We start from the raw sequence: 26300 nt of genomic DNA, 5'->3' as shown, positions 1-26300 counted from the left end.
TTCAGATCAATTGTTTTCTCTTTTTTAGACAACTGAAGAAAAACTTAAAAAAAAAAACCTTTCCAAGGCAGAATTTTATTATTATGTTTCAAAAGCACTGGCATTCATTTACTAGGGGCTTAGAGGGAACTTTTCTATATTTCAGACAAGGCTATATGAAAATCTTTTAACAAACTGAGCAATAAATAATGCTTACATTCATTATATATTTCCTTCAGGAGTTAGTCAAGAAACTTGAAAATTTTCAAATATAAGAGTAAAAATAATTTGGAGGTACAGTTTGACAGACCTAGTGTATAGTTGTCAGTTGTCACAAATTTACAGACCTTAATGTGTTCATCGGATATATTCATTTCAATTAGTCTCACAGTTGCTGGCAGAGATCGAAATCTTCTTTTTGAAAGTTAATAATGAACTCAGTCTCTACACTTCTATTAATCTCATGACTTACTGCTGTTCATGGAGATACTTCATGTCGTGTTCACTAGGGAAAACCTGTCATCTAGCATACCAAGGACTGTCTTCATAATAGTGATTGCTTACTTCTGAATTATCTCTCAAAATGTAGATGCCAAGTTGCTAATTAAGCAGCATATAAAAAGAGCATGATTTTAAGCACCCAGTATCAATAATAGCGCAGAGCACCAAATACCTCTAAAGTTCTTTATTCTAAAAAAGTCAATATTATATTTTGTTGGAACTGTATTGCTCTGTGTGCTTGTCTGTCCCTCCTATTTGAAATTGGTAGTACCGTGCCCTGTGCTCTGGTGTGCTCTCAGCGTGCCATCAGTCATGCCAGGCTGGCACTTCATGCACGGTATATACCTTCTGCTCTGCCAGCCGGCTGCTCAGTGTAACTCATCTGCTGGTAGAGCTGTTTTCTACCACAGAGCTTTCATGTGTGTCACTATGTGATATTCGAGGAATATAAATGTTTATGTACTAGAATATGAGCAGCAAAATATCTTCTTTGGCTACAGCTCACTGCAGCTACTTTTTGCTGCAACTGGACTAAGCATTACAAAGCTTGGTACTTGAGTTATGTGAAACTGTTGGATTTTTGTTTCTGGGTAATCACTAACATTAGATAAGTAAAATTTGGTGCAATGCACCATTGATGAGGTTGTAATTTAAAAATGTAGTGAGTAGACACCTCTTATTCTCCTTTCTCCCACCTGTCCCCTTTTCTTCACAAAGTGAGATGAATACTAATTGTAACTGCTATAAGCACTGGACATTATAACACACAGCTTAGCATAAAATGTTTTAGTGAGCCAATTCATCATTTGAGAAAACAGTGTTCAAAAAATCCCTCTACTTGCATTTCTTGCTACCAGTTTTCTTACTTTTAAAGAGTTTTTCTATAAGATATGATAATTCCATATTAAATCCTGTAATAAGTTATCTCCCTGTTACACTGCAATTCAGAGACACAAAGTGGACATACATATTTTCAGGTGGGTGTCCTAAGCCTGCAAAATGAGAGGAGAGGGAATAAATACATCTTCTGGCGATACTCCTGGATGGTGCAGGTTGACCATTTGGGTCCTGATTACTTCAAAATTTTACAGACAAAATCTTATTTGTGCTGGACTCAGGGATCTGTTCTGGATCCCAGGAATTTCCAAGTAATTTTGGATCTTTATAATTTTTTCTTGTTTAAATTCCTGATCAGTTTAGACAAAATCAGCGATGTGTAGGTTTTGTCAGAAAGCAGTGAAACCATCAAAAGTCCTTTCTTGATTTCAACAGAATTAATTTCTGATTTGAAATTTCTTTAGATCTACATCTGCGCTAAAAATAAACACTGATAAATCTTCAAATAAAACAGCAAATCACAAGTGCCAGAGCATGAAGGTCAAGTCTTTCAGTGTCATGGAAGTTTATTACAGGTCTTGGGCCAACCTGCATTACCTTTGAGTGAAAGTCTAAAATCCAGTATCTGACAGAGCCAATATTCTTTAGATCAGCTGGACATTTCTGCTGTTGCTCTTCACTCCAATTATGTGAATGATTCTCACGTTAACTTTCAAGTAAGGGAATTTATTCAACCCAATCAATTCCATTGTGAAACATACTTAAAAGACCTTAGATACGGTGAGTATAACAGAAGAAATAGGAGGCAATAACTCAGAAGACAGCATGATTCAGTAAACACAGCATGGAACTAGAAGTCTAAAGGCTCTAGTCTTCTGGCTCTCTGGCTGGCTTATTAACTGCCACACACCTTAAAGCCTTAACTATCACACTAAAAAGCCTTCTGGGTTGCAAGAGAGCATTATACCAGTGCTTCGCTGCCTGCACAGGCTCCACATTGACAACTGCCTAATTTAATGTCTGGTCTGACAGCCAAAACCTTTTAGAGCATCCCTGGCTATCTGAGAGATTGCTGCTCAGCCTTTGATCAAAGCCTCCTCAAACGCGCCCTGGGAACAAAGTGGGGAGCACCAGTAGGGGGGCTGGCGGCTGTGGGAAACTGAACTTTCCCAGGAGCTGGAGATAGCAAAGTTCATCCTTACAGGAGAGAAAAATGAACACTGAATTCCTCGGCATTAAGAGTGAAATGTGTGTTCTGTGGGCAGTATATCTGAGACCATTTACCCCTCCATGACTAAGCTCAAGTGGAAATAACAGTAACCTTATGTCTGACAAAACACTGATCTAGGAAGCACTTTACGTGGTATTTCTAACAATGATTTACTTGCTGCATTTATGAATCTCTGACACTGTGACCAGCTTCACTGTGGCCTCACAAAAACAAGTGTCAAGAATTATTTTTACAATTAAACCCTCAGTAGCTGGATATAGCAGTATTTGTCTCTGGCACGCGATCTACCAGCAATTATAGGTATCAGGGCAACAGACACATGATTGTGCTTGTGATTAAAAATGTCAGCACTAAGCACTGGATCTAGGAGCGCAGGAAGCATATTGTACAGGCTACCAAATTTGGATCAATAGGCAGGAAATCCAGGTTCAATAACTAAGTGCCATATTGTCCTGCTGAAAAACCCAGTTCAGCTCACATTCTTTTCTCACCTCTTTCCTAATTTTTTAGGGCATAAGCTCTTTGTCAGTGTTTCGCCATGTCCTGAATAACAAGTCCCCAGTAAAAATCACAGTACAATGGGTGATTCATTACTATTAATAAAATTTTAAAAGAGACAATGTTTGTTACCTTCCTCCAGAGCAAGATGAGAAAGAAGAGTGACAGAACATAAAACAACAGAGCACTTTAATATGAAAGCAGATGCAAAATTAGATTCAACTTGACACCAGACAGTAATGGAAAATGTGTTTATCAGTTTTTAACTACCCCTATAGATTCACCAATTCTGGTTACTTGTAGCATTTAGCTCCTGAATTTATATTGTTATTCTTCTAGGCTAAAGATCCTGCCTCTCTTAAAGTCAGTTGCAAAACTTCATTGATTTTAATGGAACATGTCCAAATGTCATTAAGATTTTTTTAACCCTCTTCATGTGTTTTTCACTATAAGGATGGCTTCTCAAGGATTCCAGAGCTCTAGGTAGAAATGTGGCAATTACGGTTTTGTTCAGCTGACTTGTCCCCCACCACATTAGCTGTCTCTGACGAAAAGAACAGCACATTCTTTCAGTCTGTCAGGCAACAGTAATTTAGTAGTAATTGGCTCTAAAATCTTCCATTCCACTCCCAGAGGAAGATATTCCCATGAGGTAATACCAAAATGTATTCTAATTATTATTTTTTTACCAGTAGATAAGCAAGTAGCTGTCCCTGTTGCCCTGTGCTGGAAAAATCTGATCCTTTTTCTCGTTTCTTCAGAATATTTTTTTCTTTCCTCCTACATTAATAAGCCATGAAAGAGTATGCATCCCAATCAAGGTATTCCCACCATTCAACTGGGAGCATGCTGAGCCTCTTCAGAGCTCTCAGTTGTTCAAAAGAGGACCTGAAACTGGAGGTTTCAGGTTTTGCTCTGCAAACAAGATGCCTTTCTCCACATGGTCATTGCCTTCTGCTTTCAGAGTTCCTGGCAGCAGCATCTTTTTGGAAATCTCAGGGCACTCTAAGAAGTTTTCTGCTCCATTTCCCAGTGAAGACCTAATTAGGATCCTAAGATTGAAACCCATCCCTTTTCTATTAATGTAGCTATCTCAACATTAAACAGTCCACGAACAGGCTAGAAGCTTATGCACAGGGATCAATTATTTTTTCTGTTTCTTATCTCTAAGTAGTATAATTCTCCAGATTTGAGTCTTATGTCGTCCCTCAGACTTGATCAAATAACCACACTGTATCTGATTTCCAAAAAATCCACTGCACTTCCGGTAGTGTTGAAAATAAATAAATCAAGTCATATAGCATCTGCTTCACTGAACAAGAGATGTAGTACCATTCCCTGTAATGGAGCCCAAGTTATAACAGCCTTATTTTCTTATTCTGTTCTCAGAAGCTGCAGTTATGGAACAAAGACAAATTTTATGTGCCATAAACTTAGCAGGTTTTGCAAGAAGTTTTTATGCCCAGCAATTTCAACCTCAATGAATCTCCATAAGGAATTATACCACTATGAGAAAAGAAATCTCTTTCTTAGGCCTACCCTGTATGATAGATAGCTCTTTTTCAGATATATCTGATTCTCTAGTTATCTTTTTCCCTTCTTGTTATGTTTTATCTGAAATGTCTTCTACCTTTTTGTTTCTCCATGCTGTTCATGTTTTCACAAAAATATGCCAGCAAATATCAATCACCATTTATTTAGGTTTATCTCAGTATTCAGTTCCAATGATTTGACTTATGCTACAAATTTTAGATATGCTGCCAAAAGCAATGTATTGAGTATCCACATATGAGACAGGGAAAGCTTCAGAACAGTCTAAAGGAGATTTATGTAGTTTATTTAGATTTTTTGCTGTGCTAAAAAAAGTTATCAGTTCATATTCCCGCCTAAACTTCAAATTCCATTCTGATGCTTTTCTCATGTCTTTTACTGAATTATAGAAACAATACCTCATTTGTAAGTAGCACTGGTATGTCCTCCCCTGTCTTATGGAACTATTCACTCCTCCTTCTCAAAGGCATTTAGATTTATGGTCCAAAGCATTGCCACAAAGCCCACTGGCCCTTCCATGATCACCATAAACAATAGAGCTCTAGTAGTCAAGTATCTTCTCCATATCGTGGACCCAGGCTCTGGGGAGCCCTTTGGGGAACAGAATAAAGGACATGTTGGTGTGGTGTGCTAGCAGGCTGGACGAGTGCAGATGTGACAGCGAGATTTTGGTACATAGAGAGGGGAGCCTGTGACAGACACTGAATGCCAGAGAGCCTCCAGGCTGAGGCACATTGCCCTCACTGTGTGAACAGGGAAGAAGCATTTCTTCCCACGGACCGCATCTCTCTCTCACTTACAGCAGGTTCATACACATCATTGCCTCAGTTGCTTTGGATTTTCACCACTGTCCTTGGTGAATCAGGTCCTATTTATGCTAATGTCAGGCTCAGTTTTATAAATATTTATGCAGGTAAGCACTTTTGTTCTTATGTTTGCAATGCTGGGGCCCTTCTCCTGAGAGAAAGTGTTGTTAGTAGCGGAGAAAGCAAAAACCTTTGTCAAAGGATAAATGCATTACTATATAAAATATAAATAATTAGTACAATGTTTGATTTCCAGTTTCTAACCTGCTCCCCATTGACTTTTATGCTCTTCACCATTTCTGCGAGTTGACAGGATTCTGTAGGAGCTGAAATTCCTCGGTGCTTTTCATCGTAGTGAGCACTAGCCAAATATTGATCTGTCTGCCTTTACCATTGCACGTCTTTGAAAGAAATGGAGAACCACCACTCTGAAAAATACTGAAATAACATGAGTTAAGACACACTTTCAGGCTGAGTGTCTTTCATGCAGACATGTGTCCAGGAATGCAAAACTCAGTGTTCTTACTTCATGATTAAAATGAAAATTTGATTTGGTGTCAGTACTTAGTATCAACATCCAGTTGACTGACAAATAAAAAAAAAAAATCAGATCAGTATTTTAGGCAGAATATAGTTCTTTTTTTCCAGCTCTGACACACTGAGGTTGCTTTATAAATACCTTGTGCTAAATTCAGGCTTTCTCATTTTCAGATATGGCTATAAAGTATTAGTAATCATGATGGTGCCAGTCTGCTAACCTTTAGCAGAAGGTTGTTAGTACAGTTTCCTCCTCAGTGAATCTTCCACTCTTTAAGGTTACAAGGAACTTCTAAGGAAAACCAAAGCACCAACTAAGACTCTAAATTCTAACTCTGTCATGTAAGAAAAACAAAATAAAGGCCTCCATGGTTTTAAAGTAGCGAATTGACCTATACTCAAATATTGCTGTTAGGGATTAGTGATGTCCTTCATTCTGCTCAACTGAATCACTTGAGCTGGTCTAAGGGAGTGCACCTGAGCCACCAGCACTTGCCAGCAAGGAGCTATTCCTCCTCCTCTCACCTAGGTTTTCAGTTGATTTGAAGGGACTTGATCAAAAGCACTCACATGGGAACGTGTGAAAAGCAAGTCACAGAAGCAGTGCTTGCCTAAATACAGCTTCTCCCAAGAGGCTGAGTACCTTGTCTTTGCCAAAGTGTTTACAGCAAACTGCACCGCTCAGTATTTGAAGCATGGGTTCTGCTACATTTAATTTAATTATAGCTCCCGCCTATTTGTGAAGTCAGGATTGTAAAATGCCCTCCTGTAGTGACAAGTAAGGACAGAAACAGTAAGCACCTTTCGGATGCCAGGAACTCATCCATAAAGTTTGGTGTGTCAAGCTTTGGGGTGAGCTTTTAAGTCCAAATCTTTAGTCATGTTGTTTACTGTTGTTTTACTGCCAGTGCTAACAATAGGAAACTAAAAATTACACTAGTTAGTGGGCATTGCTAAGCAAAGAACGGCGCTGATTAAAAGCGTTGCTGGCACCTCGCCCACTGCACCGTGGAAGCAGCCAAAGTGTTGATTGTTATGGACTGTGTGAAGCCGCACATGCTGGTTGTGAGCCAGTTCCTTTATGTCTGCTTGTTTTCCTCTGAAACTGCCATAGCAAGTAGGGGATGGGAAGAGGCTTGTGTTCATTAGAGTATCTTCCAGTAGGAGGCTCAAAATCTTGTACATCTTTGCTGTGCCATTGGGAAGCATTATCATACCTCTTCTACAGGTGGCTAAATAGAAGCAAGAAGTTTTGTGTTTTACCTGATGGGACAAGGCTTGAAAGGAGTTTTTGCATGTATTTCACCAATGGATGTCAGTGGAGACTGATGCTATCAAATCCACTGACTTTCATGATGTTTTTAGAAATGTAGACTGTTGCCAGTGAGCTATAAAATGAGTCTACAGCTTCTGTGACAGAATTGATAATGCAACAACCGGAGGTGTTGCCGCTGTGAGCCTTTAGCTGAAGTAATCCCACTGTACTTTAGATGAGGGAGGAAAGATCGAAAGGAAGGATGTCCTTTTAGACGCAGTAACTAGTGCACTCCATTTGGGGGTGCCTCCTGTGTTCTAGGTCCTCCTTCAAAAACTGCTTATGCTTTACACCTGTAACCATAAATAGGCAAATTCATAGGAAGGCTTTAGAGTAGGGACAAAAGACTATCTGAGATAACCATCCCTAACCATTTCACAAAAAAACACATTCCTTTTGTATTATTCTGTATGTCTTTCATCCCATACAGCTTCTACAAAGAATAGAGAAAATATTTCTTCACCTCCATTACTAGCTCTCAAGGCTCACAAGTATATTCAAGTATACAAGACCAGAGTATGTTATTTTATGTTCTGATCTGTAAGGCTTAATTTTGCAATAATTGAAAACAATCACAAGCTGGTTTAGGAAGAAATTTTGGCCCTCTTGAAATCATCAACTAAGTCTGATCTGAGGTATACTTTTGGTCAACATATTTAATCATTCATCACTGTTTGGTTACAGCATCTTTCTATATGATTTCACAGAAGTTATTTTTAAAAATATAAACCAAGAACTGTTTCAATAAAGAAAAGGTGCTGTGAAAGCTTTTTTTGATAGCCCACTCCTGAGAAAACTAGATGAGAAACCAAATCAGGAAAAAAACCCCAAGAACTAATTCAGTTTCAATAGATAGGAGGTTAAATTAATAGCTGTCCCTTTCCTGATAACACGAAAAGTAGAAGTGATAATTGAAATTAAAAACACCAACGGTTTTCAATGTAATTGCATTGAACACAGGTTATTCATCTGAGAAAATGAGTGAAAATCCATCAAGCTAGAAATAGGTCATTATAAACATAGTCATTCATATATATAACGTATGTTGTTGTACATAGTTGGGATAATATCCCACAGATGAAAAGAATATTAATGCTGGCCTTAAAATTAAATTTTTCATAAGAGTAATTTCAAGCAGTGTAATAAATAAAAATTTAAAAAACACACACCACCTTGTATTTTGGACTTTTAAAATTCCTCCTCTCTGAGTATCTTCATATGTCTTAAACATATTAATGGACTGGGACTCTCAACTCTCCTACAAAGTAGGAAAGGCTTTGCTAATGTACTAATTAATCTTCATTTTACTCCAGGAAGCTTTTTTAGAACAAAAAATATATTAAATTATTTCAGCTATAACTGTGTTTTAAGTACACTTTGTCCTATACTTTGTATGTGTTCTACTTTAAATAGACATAGCATAATTATGGAGCATGAATTATGCTCAAACAGGGAAAAAAAAATCCCTGATTTAGTCCATTTCTGGTTTCTCTGGTATAGCCAGATCCACATTAGCTTGAAAGTTCTTTGTTTATCAGTACAATGTTAATAATTCATTAATTAAAACAAATACAGACATAATTTAAAAATGTTAGGAAAGTTAGCAAAAGATTTCAATTATTTAAGGGAAAATGAAAATTGACTCAAGTAAAAAATTCATGTTTCTGAGTTGTTTGAGGAATTATCTTCTCTCTTTGAGAAAATTAACTGATATTCTATTAATGGATAAGTGGCGATAAGTGGCATGAAGAAGAAGGCAGCTCTATTTGTTGGCTAGAGTAGCTGGTAACCCGGCTACTAAACCAGTATAAAAGGTTGTAAAACTGGAGGGGGCTCCCCTGTGTAGCAGAAGGAAAGAAATGACACTTTCTTATCTATACTGAATGTGTTTTATGTCTTTAATCTGAGATGTTAGGATGTTATGAAGCCTCACTTTTATGGTTTCATCTGCATAGATCACCCCCAGAACAAACGCATTTCCTTTGAGCCTGTTTGGTTGCCAGTACTGATGACCAGGCATCCAACACACATGTGTTCAAAACTTTCTTTTACCCATATCTTCCACTGCAGCTTGCCTCTGCTCATCTTCCCATCTCTGCACATTTCTTGGTAATTAACAGCAGCTCCTTCAACAGCTTTTCAGAAGAAAGGCAGGTAAGGTCTGGACTTGTTCCATTATATCATAGGCCTGGCCAGACCCCAAAATGATAGGTGTAAAGACAGAATAAAACCAGTTGTCATCCTTTGTGAGTAGTTTGAGACAATGTCCTGCCAATCATATTCCCAGTCCTTTGACAAACTGGCTTTTATAGTAGGCAAAAAGCAAAGCTCAAGAGGAACACAGAGGTGGGGGAATAATATAATTGCCTGATCAAAAGAACCAAAGTAGATATCTCTTCTGTAGTCATTGCAATTATCTCATACATGCACTAATTTCCTAAAAACTTCCTCAAAGCTCCCATTTGATGTGTTGAGGTGTTGAATGATAAATCTATACAAAGGAAATTAAATGTTTCTGTCATTCATCTAGTTTCAAAAAGAGGTGTCAAAAAGCAGGAGCCCAAATACTGACAATACAGAAGTCCAGAAGACGCCAGTTCAAAGAAGCTGTTCAGAGAAATGGCTATCTATAATAGATTACAAAGGCATGGGGGTTTTTGTCTTTTAATCCATAGGAGAAACAAGCCCTTGAAATTTTACCAACACCTAATGGACAATACTTTGCTTATAGTTCAATCTCTGTGAATTCATTGCCCTCTTGGGGGGATCTAACTATGGCAAGAAAACAGCTGCTCTCCTCTCCCCACATCTTCTGTTATTTCTTCTTCTAGAAGTATTTAGAGCAAAGGAAAACAAAAAAGAAAAGGAGCATAAATATGATTGTCTGGGATTTTTTTTAATCTGTATTAATGAGAAAAGAAAAAGATCTTTTGAACTATCTAACTACTCCCAGGTTAGTTTTCCCAGTCTTAATTTCTAGTGCTTTGTTCAGACACATTTCAAATATTTCAAGAGAGAGGGTTTCTCTGAATCAGTTTTTTGAGGCTGCTTCACAGCCTACTCCATGGCATCTCTTTTAAGCATATCTTTTGAGATATTTTTCAGGCTGCATTGGCTTTTCCTTTAATGACATCAAAACCTTCTTTCCCCCAGAAACCTCATTTCGTTTGTACCATCTACTTTGAAGTCCTGTTAAAATAATTTCACTTTTATTAGCTGCTGCAGGTTTTTTTCCCTGCTCTTTGTGTTTCTCCTATGTTGGCCAATAATGTGATCTGAACTCCAGCAATGCCACCCAGCCCCTTTTCATGAAGATCACTTCTGATATGTGTTCTGTTTTTTGAACTGTTTACTGAAAAAAACAGTATCAAAAGTGAACCCTGTATTCTAAGAGTACTTTCAGGACATAAAGTTAATCATACTAGCAATCATTTCAAAATAAATAGGCAATGAAATCTATTCCTGATGAATATGTCAAGGACAAGTAGATTTATATTTACTACAGAGAAATTAGTTACAAAATTACAAATTTATGCGTTTGTTTAACTTACAATAAATTACAAACTTATTTATTCTTAGGATGCACCTCTAAGCTTGGTCAAAACTTGAGCTTAACCCTATTGATATTTGGTAAATACAACTTTAATGCTAAAGGTATTCCCAAGTAAAATCAATACAATACTGATAAATTAATGTACTATATATTGAATTATATAAATGTATAAAATAAAATAAAATAAATAATTAAATTTCGTAGAGGAAAACATCCAGCCAGATTCAACAGCAGGAGAGAAAAGAGGCTGTTGACATGCCCCCAGATCCATCCAGCAGCAAGGCTGAAGATGTATTCCCAGTAAGCACACACACATCGAGCACACGTATACATCACATATATATCTATATACATGGCCAGCCACACAGTTCACAGACCGATGCACAGAGCAGTCACACGAACACAGGCAGCACCATCAGCCTCATCCTGCTCCCCTCTGTGGCTGAGCAGGATGTAGGTCCACTAATGAGAATACATATATATATACACACACATATACACAATGTGGATCCCTCCAACTGCCAGGCTCAGACATGCAGCTCAGATGCTCAGTAGCTGCTCCTCCATACCAGTTTCCCCACTTGCTGGTAACTGGGCAGAAGAGCCCTCAAAGCTGCAGCCCCACTCCAATTGCTGGTACAGACCATCTCATGCACGCACACAAAGCTGGACAGGACTCCCCCGGTCCCCAGTAGCCAACCCCACCATGGTGTTACCCTTACAGACCCACTCATATCCTGGCTCCCAGGTCATGTCACCTGCTCACCAGCTCATTGACCTGATCTTTGCTAGCACTCACACACTCACTCACACCCCCGCACGCACTCCAATTACTGCCCCAGGGACACACGGGCCCTCCAACCCATGGTCTGACCCCAGCTGCTGCACGCACACCCCTGTAGACACCCGTGCACACACAGAATGGAGAGCCATCACCCAGGGAAGAGTTGGAATGGAGCTTAATAAGAAATCAGGACAGACTGCCCTGGTGAGGCACAGGGCATGGCCAGTCAAGCAAACTGACCAGCCAGCCATATATATGTGACCAGGACTTTTATCCCCTCACCCCTCTATTTTCCCACATTTTCTCCTCCCCAAATCACCTCAGTCCCTCCCTTTCCCCACCTTTGGTTCCCTGCTAAACATCCCATAATAAGTCCTGTGCAATCCCAAAATGCTCTTCCCCTGCATCCCATAATGTGTCCCCTACCCTGGGGGGGCAACCCCCTTCGGTACAAGCCGTCACTCATCTCGATGCCCTGACGCTGGGGCTGAGGTTCTCCTGGGACAGCCCCGGGAGGGGCCAGGACAGCGGGTCCCTTCCTCTCTGTCCTTAACTCGGGTTCCCGCTTCCCTTTGTGCCCCTCTCCTCCTCTGGGCTTGTGGAGCTGGGCCTTTGATGGGCTGATGGCTCCTGGGATGTCCTGGGAGCAGCCAGGGCAGGACATTAGTTGGGCTCCCCAGCCTGTGTCTTTGTGTTCCTCTGTGGGTGTGCAGACAAGCTTTTACTACATAACCTAACAAAATCCTGCATACAGCCAGGAGCAGCATGCTTATAAAATATAAACGGTTTTATTAAGTATAAATAAAATATAAACAAGTTTAGTCTAGAAGTGTATTAGCTTGTGGTTTTGTTTTCTACTCTACTTGAAGTACATTCAGTGGTCTGCAGACACGACTAAATCATTTTATACCGTGTCAGCTGAATATTAGCTAAATTTCAAAGCTGTAAGGCATAGTAAAACTGTAAAAAGCCAATTCCTTCATTGGCCCTAGAGGAATAAGGTGCAGAATCCATTGAATCATCTTCTTCCTGCATTTGCAGGCTATGAGATTTTTAGACAAATTTAGTGTATAAACTTCTCCTAAGTAACATTTTGCATGTGCAGGTCCACATCAGGACTTCATCCACTACCGTTACTTATTTGTGATTAAATAAAACACCTAGTCAAAATAAAACTAATTTTCATCAATAGCACACATACTTACTTATATCATCTTTGAATAGTTTTCTTTAATGTCCAAATAAGCAATTTTTCAATATTGCTTCTACTTGCCAAATTCAGATCACCCCTTTCTCATGGCCCACAAGCGCTGCAGTTGCTGAGAGAGCACTGGGTTTTCCTGTTTGCCATGAGAATTTACCATATCAATGTAACATGATGCTACCGCTTACACTCCCTCATGCTGGCAATCCTGAATTGCACCTGCTTTTTTTCCAAGAAAGGGTTCTCTCTCTGCATACTTTCTCTAGCTTATGCTACAGAAACAGCACAAGGCAAATTTGACAGAAAATGAGAATGCAGAAGAATATTAGGAAAGATATTCTTTCATGCTTTTCACAGAATGTGCTAGCTCTTAAAAGTGAGCTGGGATTTTGGATCTGACTGGAAATTTGCATCTATCTGATGCCTTCTTGGTTTGATCTTGGACTGTTATGACTGACAAATGGGGTAATATTTGGTGATAACCTGATTAAAGGTTATCTGTGAAGGATAGAAAGGGCAGAAAAGATTAGGATCTGGAAAAGATTTTGAGATGTGGGGATTCAGAGGGGGTTTGGTAGACCTCTTCTTCTAAGGACTCAGAAACAGAGACTATACTTGGTACCCTATTGCAAGGGTAAAGAGAAAAGAGGCAGGCAGGAGTGAGGCAGCACCCAAAGGAACTGAGGCTCAGGGCGCTGGGGAGAGCTCTCTCTCAGGAGTGGAGGGAAATGAGTGCAGAAATGACCGGGAACAAGATCCGTCCTTCTGCAGAACGTAGCAGGTCCGGAGGAGCCCAATGGACTGGCGAATCTGGGAGAAAGAGCCTGGGTTACCCTGTGTTGGAGGCAAACTGGGATATTATGTTAAACAGCAGGCACTCAAAGGAGTCATTTCAAACAAGCTGTTGTGGATTTGCAGCTGTAGGAAGGAACCTTGACATTGAAATTTCCACCTCCATGCCACTGTTGCTCTTTGGCTTTTATGTTGCTTCCAGTTTTATTTTTTTTTCTGCTGCTTTAACTTTGTGCAGTGTAACTTTACCACCCTTGCTCAGCCAATTATCCCATCTAAACATAAGATAGATGCATTTTTAATAACCCAGCAGCTTAATCATAACAGCACTTAGAATCATATCCATCATTTCAACAAACCCAAAAAATTTTTTAATGTGACACTGCTTGTTTGAGAGAACTTTTTCTCTTTGTCTTTGATCCTTCCACCATCACCTTCTGCTTTTGTAACTACCTACCCTCCTGATTGCAATCAGGCTATGGCTGCAGAGCCATTACCTGAACAGCAACACTGGGAAGCGAGAACACTGTTATCTGAAGTGAACTGGCAAAACATATAGAGGCTATTGAGGGTCAGAGATCTAGATTTAGGTTTTGAAAGTGGAAGTTGGTAAGATTTATAAGTCTAGTTGGTTTTGGATCTAGCCTCGTATCTGTACTACAAATACCTGCTTGGCTCAGCTGCTGCAGTACAACCCTGATCAACACTGTCCTGGCAAAAGTCTTTAGGGTGGATGTTGTGTTGATATTAATGTGTCAGCCTTTGTGTCAGGCTACAAAGGGGCACTTTCAGACTGAGGTTTATCTGATTTTCTCCTTCTTCCAAGGCATAGTGAGATCATGTTAGACATTTTTCACCAAAGTCCGTACCTTTTCCATCCTCAGCAGGACTGTTTGTACCTTAGTTTATTATGTATGCTACTTTTGACACGTTTTATTTTGTGGGACGCTCAAGATAGGAGTAATTTGTGAACTGAGTATCACTGGGCTTGTTCTAGATAATTTATATAGTGCTCAAATACTTTAGCGAATTAATTTTCGGATCATCTGAATTCTCTTGTGGTTACATTTTCTATAAGCCTAGAAAAAACACTGTTCATTTCAGGTGTAAACTTTGCTGATACAATACATTAGTGTAGCCACACTAAAAAAATGCTTCTATCTGATAAATCATTGACTAATGGTTTGCTGATAATTTTGCTACATAGCCACTGATGTCTTGCCATGGGAGGCCAACATAGGCTAAATACACATCAATGTGCACTGATTAAATACCAAATACATGGGTTTTTTTCTGAATAAAACCAGGTGTTTAGTCCAAAAACACTAATTGTATTTCTTAGTGGGATAAATTAATTTGGTATTGCATCACACGTGAGTTTTATAATCATTTGGCTCAGTTTTCTGCAAATATGAAAGTCATAAGATGACCTACATTTCAATCACAAGTATCAGAACAAACATTAGATACAGCAAATTTAAACCAACCTTACGTATGCTGCTTTGGAAGTAGGGAGTGCATAAAATTAAAAGTTAATTTTCATAAACCTTAAAAGCATTAAAGACTGAAAAAACGCAAGCTTCAGAACCTATTGTCTCAAGTCTCTAACCCACACCCTTCTGTCCTGATCCGTATGTTCCTGTTCATAATAGCAAATTCCCAAGGTCCACTTATCAAACAAAGCCTCTCATCTCATCCCTTAGAAAAGCTCTGCCACATACACAGACATCTTTCCAAGGCTGTTCAACAGCACAAATTTTCACTGAAATTAAGGGCTGTCTCAAGCATCACCACACTTCAGGGTACCAAGAAGAGTGAAAAAGTTTTTCCTAGTGTCCAATGTGAGCTCACAAACCTCAGACTGTGGCCACTGAACTTTGCTAAATTGTCTGCCCCTGCTAAGAGTTTGGTTCCTTTGTCTCTGTTACTGCCCTTCAGGTGGGCTGCTATTAGCTCATCCCTTAATGTTGGCCTAGGCTAAGCAAGCCCAGCTCTCTCAGCCTCTCCTTGCTGGCCATGTCCTCTCATCCCTAGTAGTCTTTGTGGCCTTCTGCTGAACCCTCCTCAGTTCCTCCACATTCCTGGGAGGGCTGCAAGACTGTGCTCCTTACTGTCCCAAGTAGAGAGAGAGAGAGATTAACTCCCTCAGACTGCTGGCCTTGGCTCAGTAGGTGGTTTATCTTATTTGCAGTAAGACTTCTTTGTTGGCTCGTACTCAACGTGACATCCACTGTAAGCCCACGTCCTTTTCAGCAGCACTGCCATTCAGCCAGTCACTTCACAGCTGGTACTGAGGCAAGGGACGATTTCTTCCCAGACGCAGAACATTGCAATTCTTGTTGAGCTTCATGAGGTGTCTGTTGTCCCAGATTTTGTTATTAAGTTGGCCTAGATTATATTATTAAATCAAGGCCATTTGTTAAATTCTCATGCTGTTTTGACCAAAGCACTATTATACTAAAATGAAAAATTAGGAACTGGACTGGGCTATGAAAAGCCACTGTGGGTTTAGGCTGTAGAATTGTTGGTGGAATTAGCTTTAAAGTATATGCATGCTATTTCAAAATTACGTACATGTTCTTCCATTAAGTTTTGTGTTTATGGAAAATTTAAATTTTCAGTCACAAGAGAAGTACATGCAAAAAGAGAAAATATTGTTAGTCAGAGATAATTAAGTCAATTAACATAAACATATATCTAAAATGAAGGAGAACAAACACTGACATCAGATAAAGCATGGGATGAAGAACCTGTCATGCAGAAGCCCATAATTAAAATATATTTAAAATTGCCAAAGCTCCTAACACAGCTTAATCCATCACACAAAATTATTATACAGACAAAAGTCTGAGCTTTGAGTTTGTTTCTCCTTCATTCTCTTTCCTACATTTCACAGTTTCTCTTTTTATGTGTCTTTTTGGTTTTGCCTCTTGTCTAAAAAGGGTGTTGATTAGGTAGTGAAGAAGAATCCACATATTGCAGTATTCTTAGAAACACTGAAAAAAAGACAGCTTAGACAGCATGAAGCTTGTAAATAATTTACAGGTTTTGGAGTGGTTCATAAGACCATGTGCTGGAGGTGTAATTTCCCAGCAGTAAAATTACAGGCAAGAGAAATAATCAAAAGGCAGAATGATATTTATTATTCTCTGTCTCTTCTTTCTGTTGGTTTATCTTATTTTCTCTTTAAAGGAGAGAGGACCAGACTCAGGAAAAACAGTTCAAGATGAACTTTCCCTCCTTTTTATTCTCCAGAGGGAAAATATAATACATCATTAATGCAATTTTAAAAGACTGTCGAACAGAACTTTTCTGTAACAAAACAAATTATATACAGCTGGAGGAAAAAAGAATATAGGAAATGGTTTAAATAAGCCTCACATTTTTCTTTCAAACTGTTTACTTTCTTTTATAAGAGTTTAATGAAAAGTTAGAAAGATTTTTTTTAATTACAGTTGGTACAATGGAAGAAGTCAGCAATAACTTGACATAAAGCCATGGGGCATACTTAACAATTACAATATTAAATCTCTTCCACTGAACTAGAGAAATCTCCTGATAAACACAATAAAGCCAGATTTATGAGTCAAGAAAAGAGCAGTCTTGGAGGTAAATGATGTTGGCTACACATATATTTAGATTAAAATTATTTAAGAACAGAAGTGTTCACAGTCTTCTATAGTCTCAGAGGAAAGATCCAAGCTAAAGAAAGAAAAGTTTCAACTACATATTTCTGATAAGAGTAATTGGCCATCATCACAGATTTTTAATGAATGTCCTTAAGATACCATTACCACAGATCTCCAAGGATGGAAAAGGTAAGGTGTTACTGGCAACGCTATGGTAAAAAGCAGAGGAAAATACATAGGGTCAGCCTAGAGAAACTCAAGAGATCACTCCTGGCTCTACTAATATGCAGGTCTGTGAAAGGTTGCCTTTTCAAGCAATGGTTCTTTCAAACAGTATGGTGAAACTGGAGTTCATTAAGTGACAGACAAAAGTACTACCTTTAAATGAGGTATGTAGATCATGTATTTCTCTAAAAGCAGGCTGCTAACTTATTTTGAACTAACAAAGAATAAATCAGACCATTTTTTCCAGAGTACCTTTAATTATCCTCTAACATCATAACATTTAAATGCAGTCAGGAAATGGGAGTCTTATTCTTCACAGCTTCAGACTAAGGACTGACACAGTTGGAGTTGCTGGCATTTCCTGTAAAAAAGGGGAGAGCACTCTGCAAAATGAGCATATTTTTGAATGTCTTTCTCATCCAAGGAAAAGGTAGAAAAATTGGTTTACATGTTAGTAAGCCACAGAGTTAGATGAACCTAAACGCACATTTTGTCATTCATTATTTACTAAGCTTCTCAGAAAAATTAAAAAAAAATGCAAAATCTGAATTGTACAAATTCAATATACAGGTTTCCTTTTTAGTTCACTTAAAATGTGCCTAGCTTTTTGCCTGAAAAGAAATTACGTGCAGAACAGAAAGACGCCACGGCTTCTTTTTCTAAAGTCTAAAATACCACATTGTCCTTTCGCACTTCCACCCGTCTCAGGGAGAAGGTTGCATTATTCTTCCTTGAGCAAGTCTGGGAATGATGTAGAGTATATACCAATGTATGCTTGGAAGAGGAACTTATGAAATACCTTTGTTACATTTTCTACATTGAATAACTATATTGTTGTATCAGTGAGTATCTGAGCACTTCACTGATGTTTTCTTTATTGTACCTCAAATACAAGTAAAAATACTGCTCTTTTGCATGCATTTATACAACTCCAAAAGGCTTCACATAAAAAGACAAGCAGTGTAGTAAACCTGTGGGGACGACAGAGACGCTAGACCATCTGAGTACAGTCTTTTCGGGAAGCTGCTAAAGCAGAGAGAGATGTTTTAGAATGCCCTCGCGCCCAAATACATGACAGGCAGGGAGATGGCGCCTCCATTAACGGATTGCTCCTTACCTGATGAAGGGTAGAGATACTAGATGCATTTCACTGTTCCTCCCATTCCCCAAAGGCTTTGGTTTGAAAGGCAGTGTGGCCCAGCAGTCAGTATATATCTGGTCTTACCGAGACCTGTACTCTAATTCTGCCTCCATCAGTGACAGCCTCTGTGACCAGTAACAAATAATTTCGTACTTCTGTCTCCGTGTCCGCTCTTTGTCTGTCTGTTCTGATCAAAAAGAATTGGTTTTTACTATGTGTTTGCACATGCTTAGTTATGGTGAAGAGATGATTTTGGCTGAGGATAAGTGACATAAATCAAAATAATCCTAGATCTACAGATCTGACATGCGTTTTTCAGGCAATGCATTCATCTCCTAATTAGCAAGATTATACTATTTGTTTCTTAGCAGAAGCCGTCAGAACTATGAATATCTCAGTGTTCTTTATTTGATCTAATAGAAATATCATTTGCTCTCACAAGAAAGGCTGTTATTACACTGGTGAAAGATGGTATACTGTTCTTTATCTTCATTTAAAGCTATTTCCTTTCCCCAGTTTAGGACTAGAGGCACATAAGTTTGAGCCATCAGTCCAAATAGCATAGCAATGGACAAAAATAAATATATGAACCTTAACACTTAATTTTTCTTTTCTTACTTATCTTTGTTTCTAGAAATACTTTCCTCTTAAAGAGCTTGCCAGGCTTTTTTCACTCTCTGTGTTAAAGAAGGAATTAAGGTGAGAAGGAATTAAGGTGAAAAGGAATTAAGGTGAAAAAGAATTAAGGTGAAAAGGAATTAAGTGCATTGCCCCAAGTTGTCTGCTCAGTCTGGCAAATTCAGGACTAAAGTCAGCTGTCTGGTCTTAGATTTTATGCATGACTTAGTAAAAAAATACAGTATTCATTCTGCTTTTCCTTCCTCTTTACATAAGTAATTTTTGTAAAGTCACCACTCTAATCCTCTTTTTTCTTCTTCACTTCCTTTCATTTTCTCTGTAACCTCTCTGCTCTGACACTTTCTGCTTACTCTTTCTTACATATTTCAGTGTATGAACAAGATGTAAAGAGGCAGAAGGATATGCAAGGTTTGAATAAGGTTGTTCGTGACAGGCTCTTTTGAATTCATTGAATATAACTCTTCTGGTAGAGTATGACTGCATGTTGTACCAGTAATACCTAACTGCAAATGCAGTTTACATTCCTGCTTGGTTTCTATACCATGCAAGTGCTGCTTGCAGCTGCGGGAGCAACCATCCGTGGCCCACAGTGACACCGATAGCTCCATGCCCTGCAGCAGAGCGGCTGCTGCTCATGTCTGTCACTCATGTCTCAAGACTGAAGGTGAGATATATGGCACAGAAGAAATTTTTGTCCCTTGGGAACTCTTTAGGAAGATCCTTCAAAGTGACACACATTTAATGCATTAATATTTGGTTGAAAGTGCAAAATCAGACTCTTGCAGCATGTTGAGCTCTTAGAGTCACATACATGTTCTGTACAGGCTCATGAACTCATGATTTGACTCAACCAGTTTGGATGCTGTTCATTTCTTGTCTTTCACTTTTTTCAGGAATGCCCCAGTGGTGTTGTCAATGAAGAAACCTTCAAAGAGATTTACTCTCAGTTCTTTCCACAGGGAGGTGAGTACTTGGCAGATGTAATTAGTACTACAGTGTACAGAGGGTTATGTTTTTTAGTTCCTAAGTCTGACAAAAGAGCCTGTTGTTCAAAAATTAACAGGATTGTTGTCTCAAGCTCTCTCTGAGCTCATGGGGTACTTCCTTGACGGCTGGACACATTTTAAAGTATGTATTTCTGAATGAAATGCAATGATATCTACAAGAAGTCAGTCTTCTATTATGAAGTTACTACCTGTGTTTGGGTACCTTTGAAAACCAGGTTTCTCTGAGTAAGTTATTTCTCTTTAAACTTTCTACACAGGCTTCCCCGTTCTCTTTTATTCCACAAAACCTTTCACAGTAGGAATGAAAACTGTAGGAGGCACTACAGGTACCCTCTAATATTGATGGCAGAACGCCCTCGACTTCTATGGGGTTTCTCTACTTAAATGAGGGCTTTTTTTGCGAACCTTAATTTCAATTATTTCCAGGGGTTTCATTAATTTCTTTATCTTCATTATCTTTTAGTGCAATGAAGGTAACACAAAAATGTATAACAGTTTTTTGCCTTGAACCTCGGATTTTCTTTTAATTTGAATTGTTTTCCTCTCTTTTCTTCCTCTTGTTTTTACCATTCAATCCTCCCTCTTCATATTCTCCTACAGCTCGTCAATCCTGCCTCTTCATCTTCTCCCACAGCTCTTGAGATTTGCATGTTTCCCTGGGACTGTTCATAGCTCGCTCTTTTCACTTGTATTTAAAAAAAAACACACTTAATTGGTAGGAACAAAACGTCTCCCAATTAGTTTTATTTTGAATAAAGACCTAGAAGGTAAAGAGCAGCATTCAGTGTGGATTACCATCACTGAAATCCTTAACAAGTAGGCACACTCAACAGGGAAGAACAAAAGGCTAGAAGAGTTGACCTGCCTACTGATTATTTCTGTATCTAAGCTTTTAAACCAGCCTAACAATTACAGTTTCAGATATTATATTTTTTAGTTGCCCTGGCTAGTGAAAATAATTCTCTGCATGTGATTTACTAGACCTTTACTACACTTAAAATAATAGTAAAAAAAATTATCATATTTCTTCTTGTTACACTCAAAATTGTTTATGGGTAAAGAGAAAGCACACCTTTTATACAAGTAAAACTAAAATGTATTGTTAGAATAAATGTAGTCTTAAAAGCCTAATCTTTATTAGTCCAGACCTAATTGCTACAGAAAGGAAAGAATATTAATGTAGTTAAACTTGATATATACTCAATTCTTAGCTTCTACCCCTTTTCCTGCTGTTAATACTCACTTTTCTGCTGCTCCTGTGGGCCTTTAGGGCAGTGGCATCATTTGGGGGAGGAGGTGGGGACTGCAGTGGGCTGTTGGCATCCAGAGGCCTTCCCCGGGAGGAATAGGATGTTCACGTTGGTGCTTTCTTCTTCCTCGGTCTAGGATACACCTGGGGTCACTTCTACATGTTTGCTAACACATTTTTACACCTTTCTTTTTTCTCCATTGGTTTGCAGCTCCACATTATATCCAAATTTATTATAGGTGGTACCTTTTACATGTGTTAGATACTATTTCTTTGTTTTCTTTGCTACCCCTAAGCCCATTTTTGTCCAGCTCCACACCTGCATTTCTTTAACTGACCAGGGGTGATTTGTTTATAGCTGTGGGGTGTCCAGTGCCAGCCTGTGCCCTGTCCCCTCTCATCCCACACCTGCTCTCCTCTGCACTGCATCCCATCTCTCTGCTGCTCAAGGTCTCTGCTAGTGTACAAGGCAAAAAGTTCTTCTCTCCACTGCATCATTATGTTAGAGTCATAAATATTTCTGCATAGAATAACGGCTTGTTTCTGCTACCTGTGTAAAGCTATAGCTGCACCACAAAAGTAAAACCAATCAGCCTTAGAAACCTGATCAATTTGAGAGACTGCTGTCACAGATAAACCACGGGAAACAAAGCTGCAAGCTGATGAGCCTCCGTCCTGGGACAAGCTCCCTATAATACTTGCGGCTTCTTAGTAGCAATGGCAATACTGCGTTACAGGGGCACAAGGTTACACTATTCACTGCAATTTCAACAATGCCATTATTCTATCTGCAACAAGGGAGCTACACTTTTCTGGAAAAAAAAAAAGCTTTTTTTTCTTGCTTCTTTTAACTTTAGTGAAATAGAGTAAAAAGCTAAATTTTTAGCAAGGTAGAAAAGTATTGAATCCAGATAATTCACTTGTCAGTAACAGATGTTGTTGTGTACTAGTAACAGCATTTTTAGCTTTCTCAGTAAAACCATTTCAGAGATCTCAGCGAAGAGCACCGAGAAGGGACCATCAGAAGCTATCCCCTTCCTCTCCCCATCCTCCATGGCTTCCATGCAATGGCGTGCAGCCTTAGCAGTACATAAAGACAGCACAAACAAATATGAAAGCCTTATGCAGTTTTCCTCGGAATTTCAGGAAAAATATTCAGTGGAAACAGCCGAAGAGCTGAATCTCCTTGGAAGAGTAACAGCTCACATCAGTAATACTTAATTTCTGTGGGCCCACTGAGACTTGAACTGTTTTGTGTAGGTTTTGTGCTATTTTGTAGGTGCTTATGTTGACTTTTGCCATTTTCTGAGAGGTATGGGAGCCAAAGTCTATTCTTTGTTCCTCACATTAGCCATGGTATCTTCAAAGCCCAATTAATTGTCTGTATTTGCATATCCCTGCATGGTAACAACAGGGTGAGATCATCATATTTAAGTGTCTAGTTAAGCAGCTAGACTGGATACGTAAATCTTTGTATGTATTGCCAAAATATTGTGTGCAGCTGAGGCCTTTAAATTTCAGTTGCGCTTAAAATATTGTTTTTATGTATATCTGAATATTAAAGAGGAAAAAAGAAAGTTTGAAAGTTGTCCCCAAATTAAAACGTGTCATACACGTAGATCTGTGCCCCAATTGTCTATGTAACGCAAAACCAGATACAGCATGATATATCATTACGAAAATTCATATCTGAGCAAATCTGAGTATGATGTTGTATAAGATTTTAAGCTTCAGGGTAACCAAGTAATCACCAAAAAGTCATCTTCCAATGTCATCCAGCAAGTCACTTCACCAAGCAACTTTCCAGACTATCCAGGATAAGGGACAGGAGGAGTAGAAAGAGGATAAGGGAGCCACAGTAACAGTACCAAAGGAGATAACACAGAACTGCAGTAAAATCAATGTATTTTAAAAGGCAGAATTAGCTTTGTAAAAAGCTTTCCATGCCAGAAAGGCACTCCAATAATTTCTTTTTAGAAATACAGGTGAATGAATAGGCCCCCTGCGTTCATGCAATGGATCGCCTGAAATATAACTTGGGATTTGTTCTGCAGCCAGACAGGTCATAGATAAGAATCCAGACACTGCATAATTATTACACTCCTCCTCAGTTATGAACAGAACAGATTATGTTCATGGTTTGATAAGGCATACTCTCAGATGTATAATGACTACCATTTTTTTGTCTCTGATGTTTAAAATATTTTAATGGCGTATTTCAAAGGAATTCTGATTTAATATCTGTTCCTGTCACAACCTGTCAAAATATCAATTTAGCCCACTAGTTATGATATCAGATCCCTGAAAAGAAAACATACTTTATTTAAAAAGTTAAGCTTTTGTCTAACATGATTAATGATCAAGCTCTGGAGGGGGGGACGGGGGACACGACGATGGCCGGGGGGAATCATGTTATGTAGCTCTAAAAGACTAGTGTACCTCATCCTGCAGTGGTTTTGAGGGCAAAATTTCAGACCAGAATCACCTGAACAAATGACCCTGAAAAAGACCTCTGAATTTTTTTTTCAGAAGGGGTTACTAGAAAGAAAAGATTCTTCAACTAGAGATTTTTTTTCATATACCATCACACAAAAAGAGTAGCATATTGTATCATGTATGGGCAACAAACAATAAAAAACCTTTGTGTTAACCTTTGAGTTTTCTGTAAATCTACAGAAAATAATTAGGAATATTTCACATGTTTTTAAGAAATGAATGCCAAGAGAATGGGAAACTATTTCAAATTCAGTTTACAGTAATTATACCTCTATAATATGTTTTTTCCCTGAAGATGGTTTGCATAGTATAGTCTGTTGCACAACAGAAGTCTCAGTAGATTATAGAAAATATGTCTATTAAAATCCTAAATATAAACTGAAGTCAACAAATTTACATTTTTCAGTTAAAGTGGGACTTTGTCTGCTAGGCCATGCTTAAGCAATTACACTGATGACTGGATACATGGCTGAATGACTGAATGTCTCAATAGTGTTGGGTTTTTTTAATTCTCTGAAAATGCATTAACAGACAGGTTAACAGGTTTAAAGGTTGCAGAGTTTTTTCTTGTTACAATTATTTCACATCATATGAAATTAACATATTGAAGTAAGACCAGAGACTTTACTTACTAATATCAGGTCTGAATCTGTGAAGTACAAAGTTTTGAGTTTTGGCATATTTGGTTCCTTGGAGTCAAGGTGGCATTTCAGGTGAGTGACCCAAGACTATCACTCAGTTTAATTCAAAACAATATTTTGGGCTGTGAAAAATAAAGGTTTTCAGGATTAATATGAAAGGTAAAATGGTTTAGTGCCAAGAAATCAGAAAAAGGCATCTCAGCACTGATGACATTTTTCCATGATGGGGGGGGTTTGCCCTGCAAGGGAGACACAGATTTCATATCACTTCTCACTTTACTAAAAGTTTGTGAGGTTAATGTTAATTAACTTAAAATTAATGTAAATACATGAAGTAGAAAGAGCAAAGCAATGAGTATTAAAAGTAAATAATACCTCAGCCTACATTAATTTGCACGGTTTTGAGGGTGGGAAAAGACACGGAGGAAAGCTGACTTCCCATAACCCCAGCAGCTTGAACCTCACATCAACAGGGCAGTCTCTGGAGAAGTTTTCTCTTTGCAATATATTATTCCTGAAGCAGATTGTGCCTCTCAGAAGGAAATGAAAAGATGGATCTTTACAAAAACTTAGAGGCTTGACAGATTTATATTCATGCTGTCTTGTGTTTCTAAAATGAGTCGATATGCACTAGTCAGTAGGTTTGAAAAGTACACAGATAATTAGTGAAGGGACCACTTGTTTAAGGTCAGCTTTCCGAGTCTTACTGACTACTTCAGTGAGTCACAGCCAGTTTTTCCAAGGCTTTTAAGCACCTAGCTCTCATATGATGTTCACGGGAACTAAGCAGCAAACCAGCTTTAAGAACCTGCTTCTCTGGACAGGATTTTCTCTCACCTGTGGGTGAGCACAGGACCCGAGCGCAACAGCAGCTTTCTCACAAAATCATCTTCAACGTGGGTCACAGGCCTGTCTTCAGAGTAAAAACGATACAGCAGATGCCCAGATGGCAGTGTCTGCTTCCCTCATTTAAAGTGAACAAATGAACGCATTTTTCTTCTTTAACTTATGAGATAGATCCCCTGTCACGGTCCTTTAACTGATAAAGTAGCATTCCCACTAACACAGGTTGTCTCAGAGTACAGTAACATGGCTTCTTTGCTATTCATTCAGCTATCAGTGATTAGCAGAAATGGGAATGAAAATGGATAAAGATATTCTGGACTAGAATTTTAGATTTTCTATTCCTAACAGTGTAGCTACCCACATACTTGCACTTATTATTTATCCCTTCTCCCCTGCCAAAAAAGAAGTTTAAACTGAATTGAAAATTTAGTCTTGCTATCAAATTTTGGTATCAAAATATGTCTTGGTATCAATTTTTTTCATGGAATGAAATTAAATTAAATAAGATGTGCTTACTATTAATTATTTTTACTGTTTTGAATTGTAGATTCCACAACTTACGCGCATTTTCTGTTTAATGCATTTGACACTGATCACAACGGATCTGTAAGTTTTGAGGTAAGTGACGCTGTTACTTCTTTCTCTGCAATTGAACATTTTGCCATTCCTTGTAACTAAGTCCAGTTTGGTGGCTTTTATTCTATGGCTCACGTTATGAAAAATTTAGCTTATGTATGTGACTCAGGTTTCAAGTTTTTTCCAATGTATTAACAAAAGTCATTATTATTATTTTACAATTGTATATCCAAAAATGGTAACTCAGACTGTGCTGTGATGTG

The 26300-nt window shown here is 38.5% G+C and overlaps 1 protein-coding gene across 5 annotated transcripts in view; it reads left to right on the top strand.

The window, feature by feature from the left end:
• Nucleotides 1–26300, top strand: part of KCNIP4 (potassium voltage-gated channel interacting protein 4) — a 358211-nt gene that overhangs the window by 317607 nt on the left and 14304 nt on the right. For 4 of the 5 annotated variants that reach the window (XM_072861789.1, XM_072861788.1, XM_072861787.1 and 1 more), the window contains 2 exons: nt 20116–20185; nt 26009–26079. In XM_072861789.1, coding sequence (XP_072717890.1) covers nt 20116–20185; nt 26009–26079 — 141 coding nt within the window. Of the gene's footprint in view, nt 1–20076; nt 20186–26008; nt 26080–26300 lie in introns of all 5 variants that reach the window. The other variant, XM_072861790.1, reaches the window with a different exon arrangement.

Source organism: Ciconia boyciana, chromosome 5, assembly GCF_034638445.1.
Source record: "Ciconia boyciana chromosome 5, ASM3463844v1, whole genome shotgun sequence".
Lineage (NCBI taxonomy): Eukaryota > Metazoa > Chordata > Aves > Ciconiiformes > Ciconiidae > Ciconia > Ciconia boyciana.
This window is presented reverse-complemented; position numbering and strand designations above follow the sequence as displayed.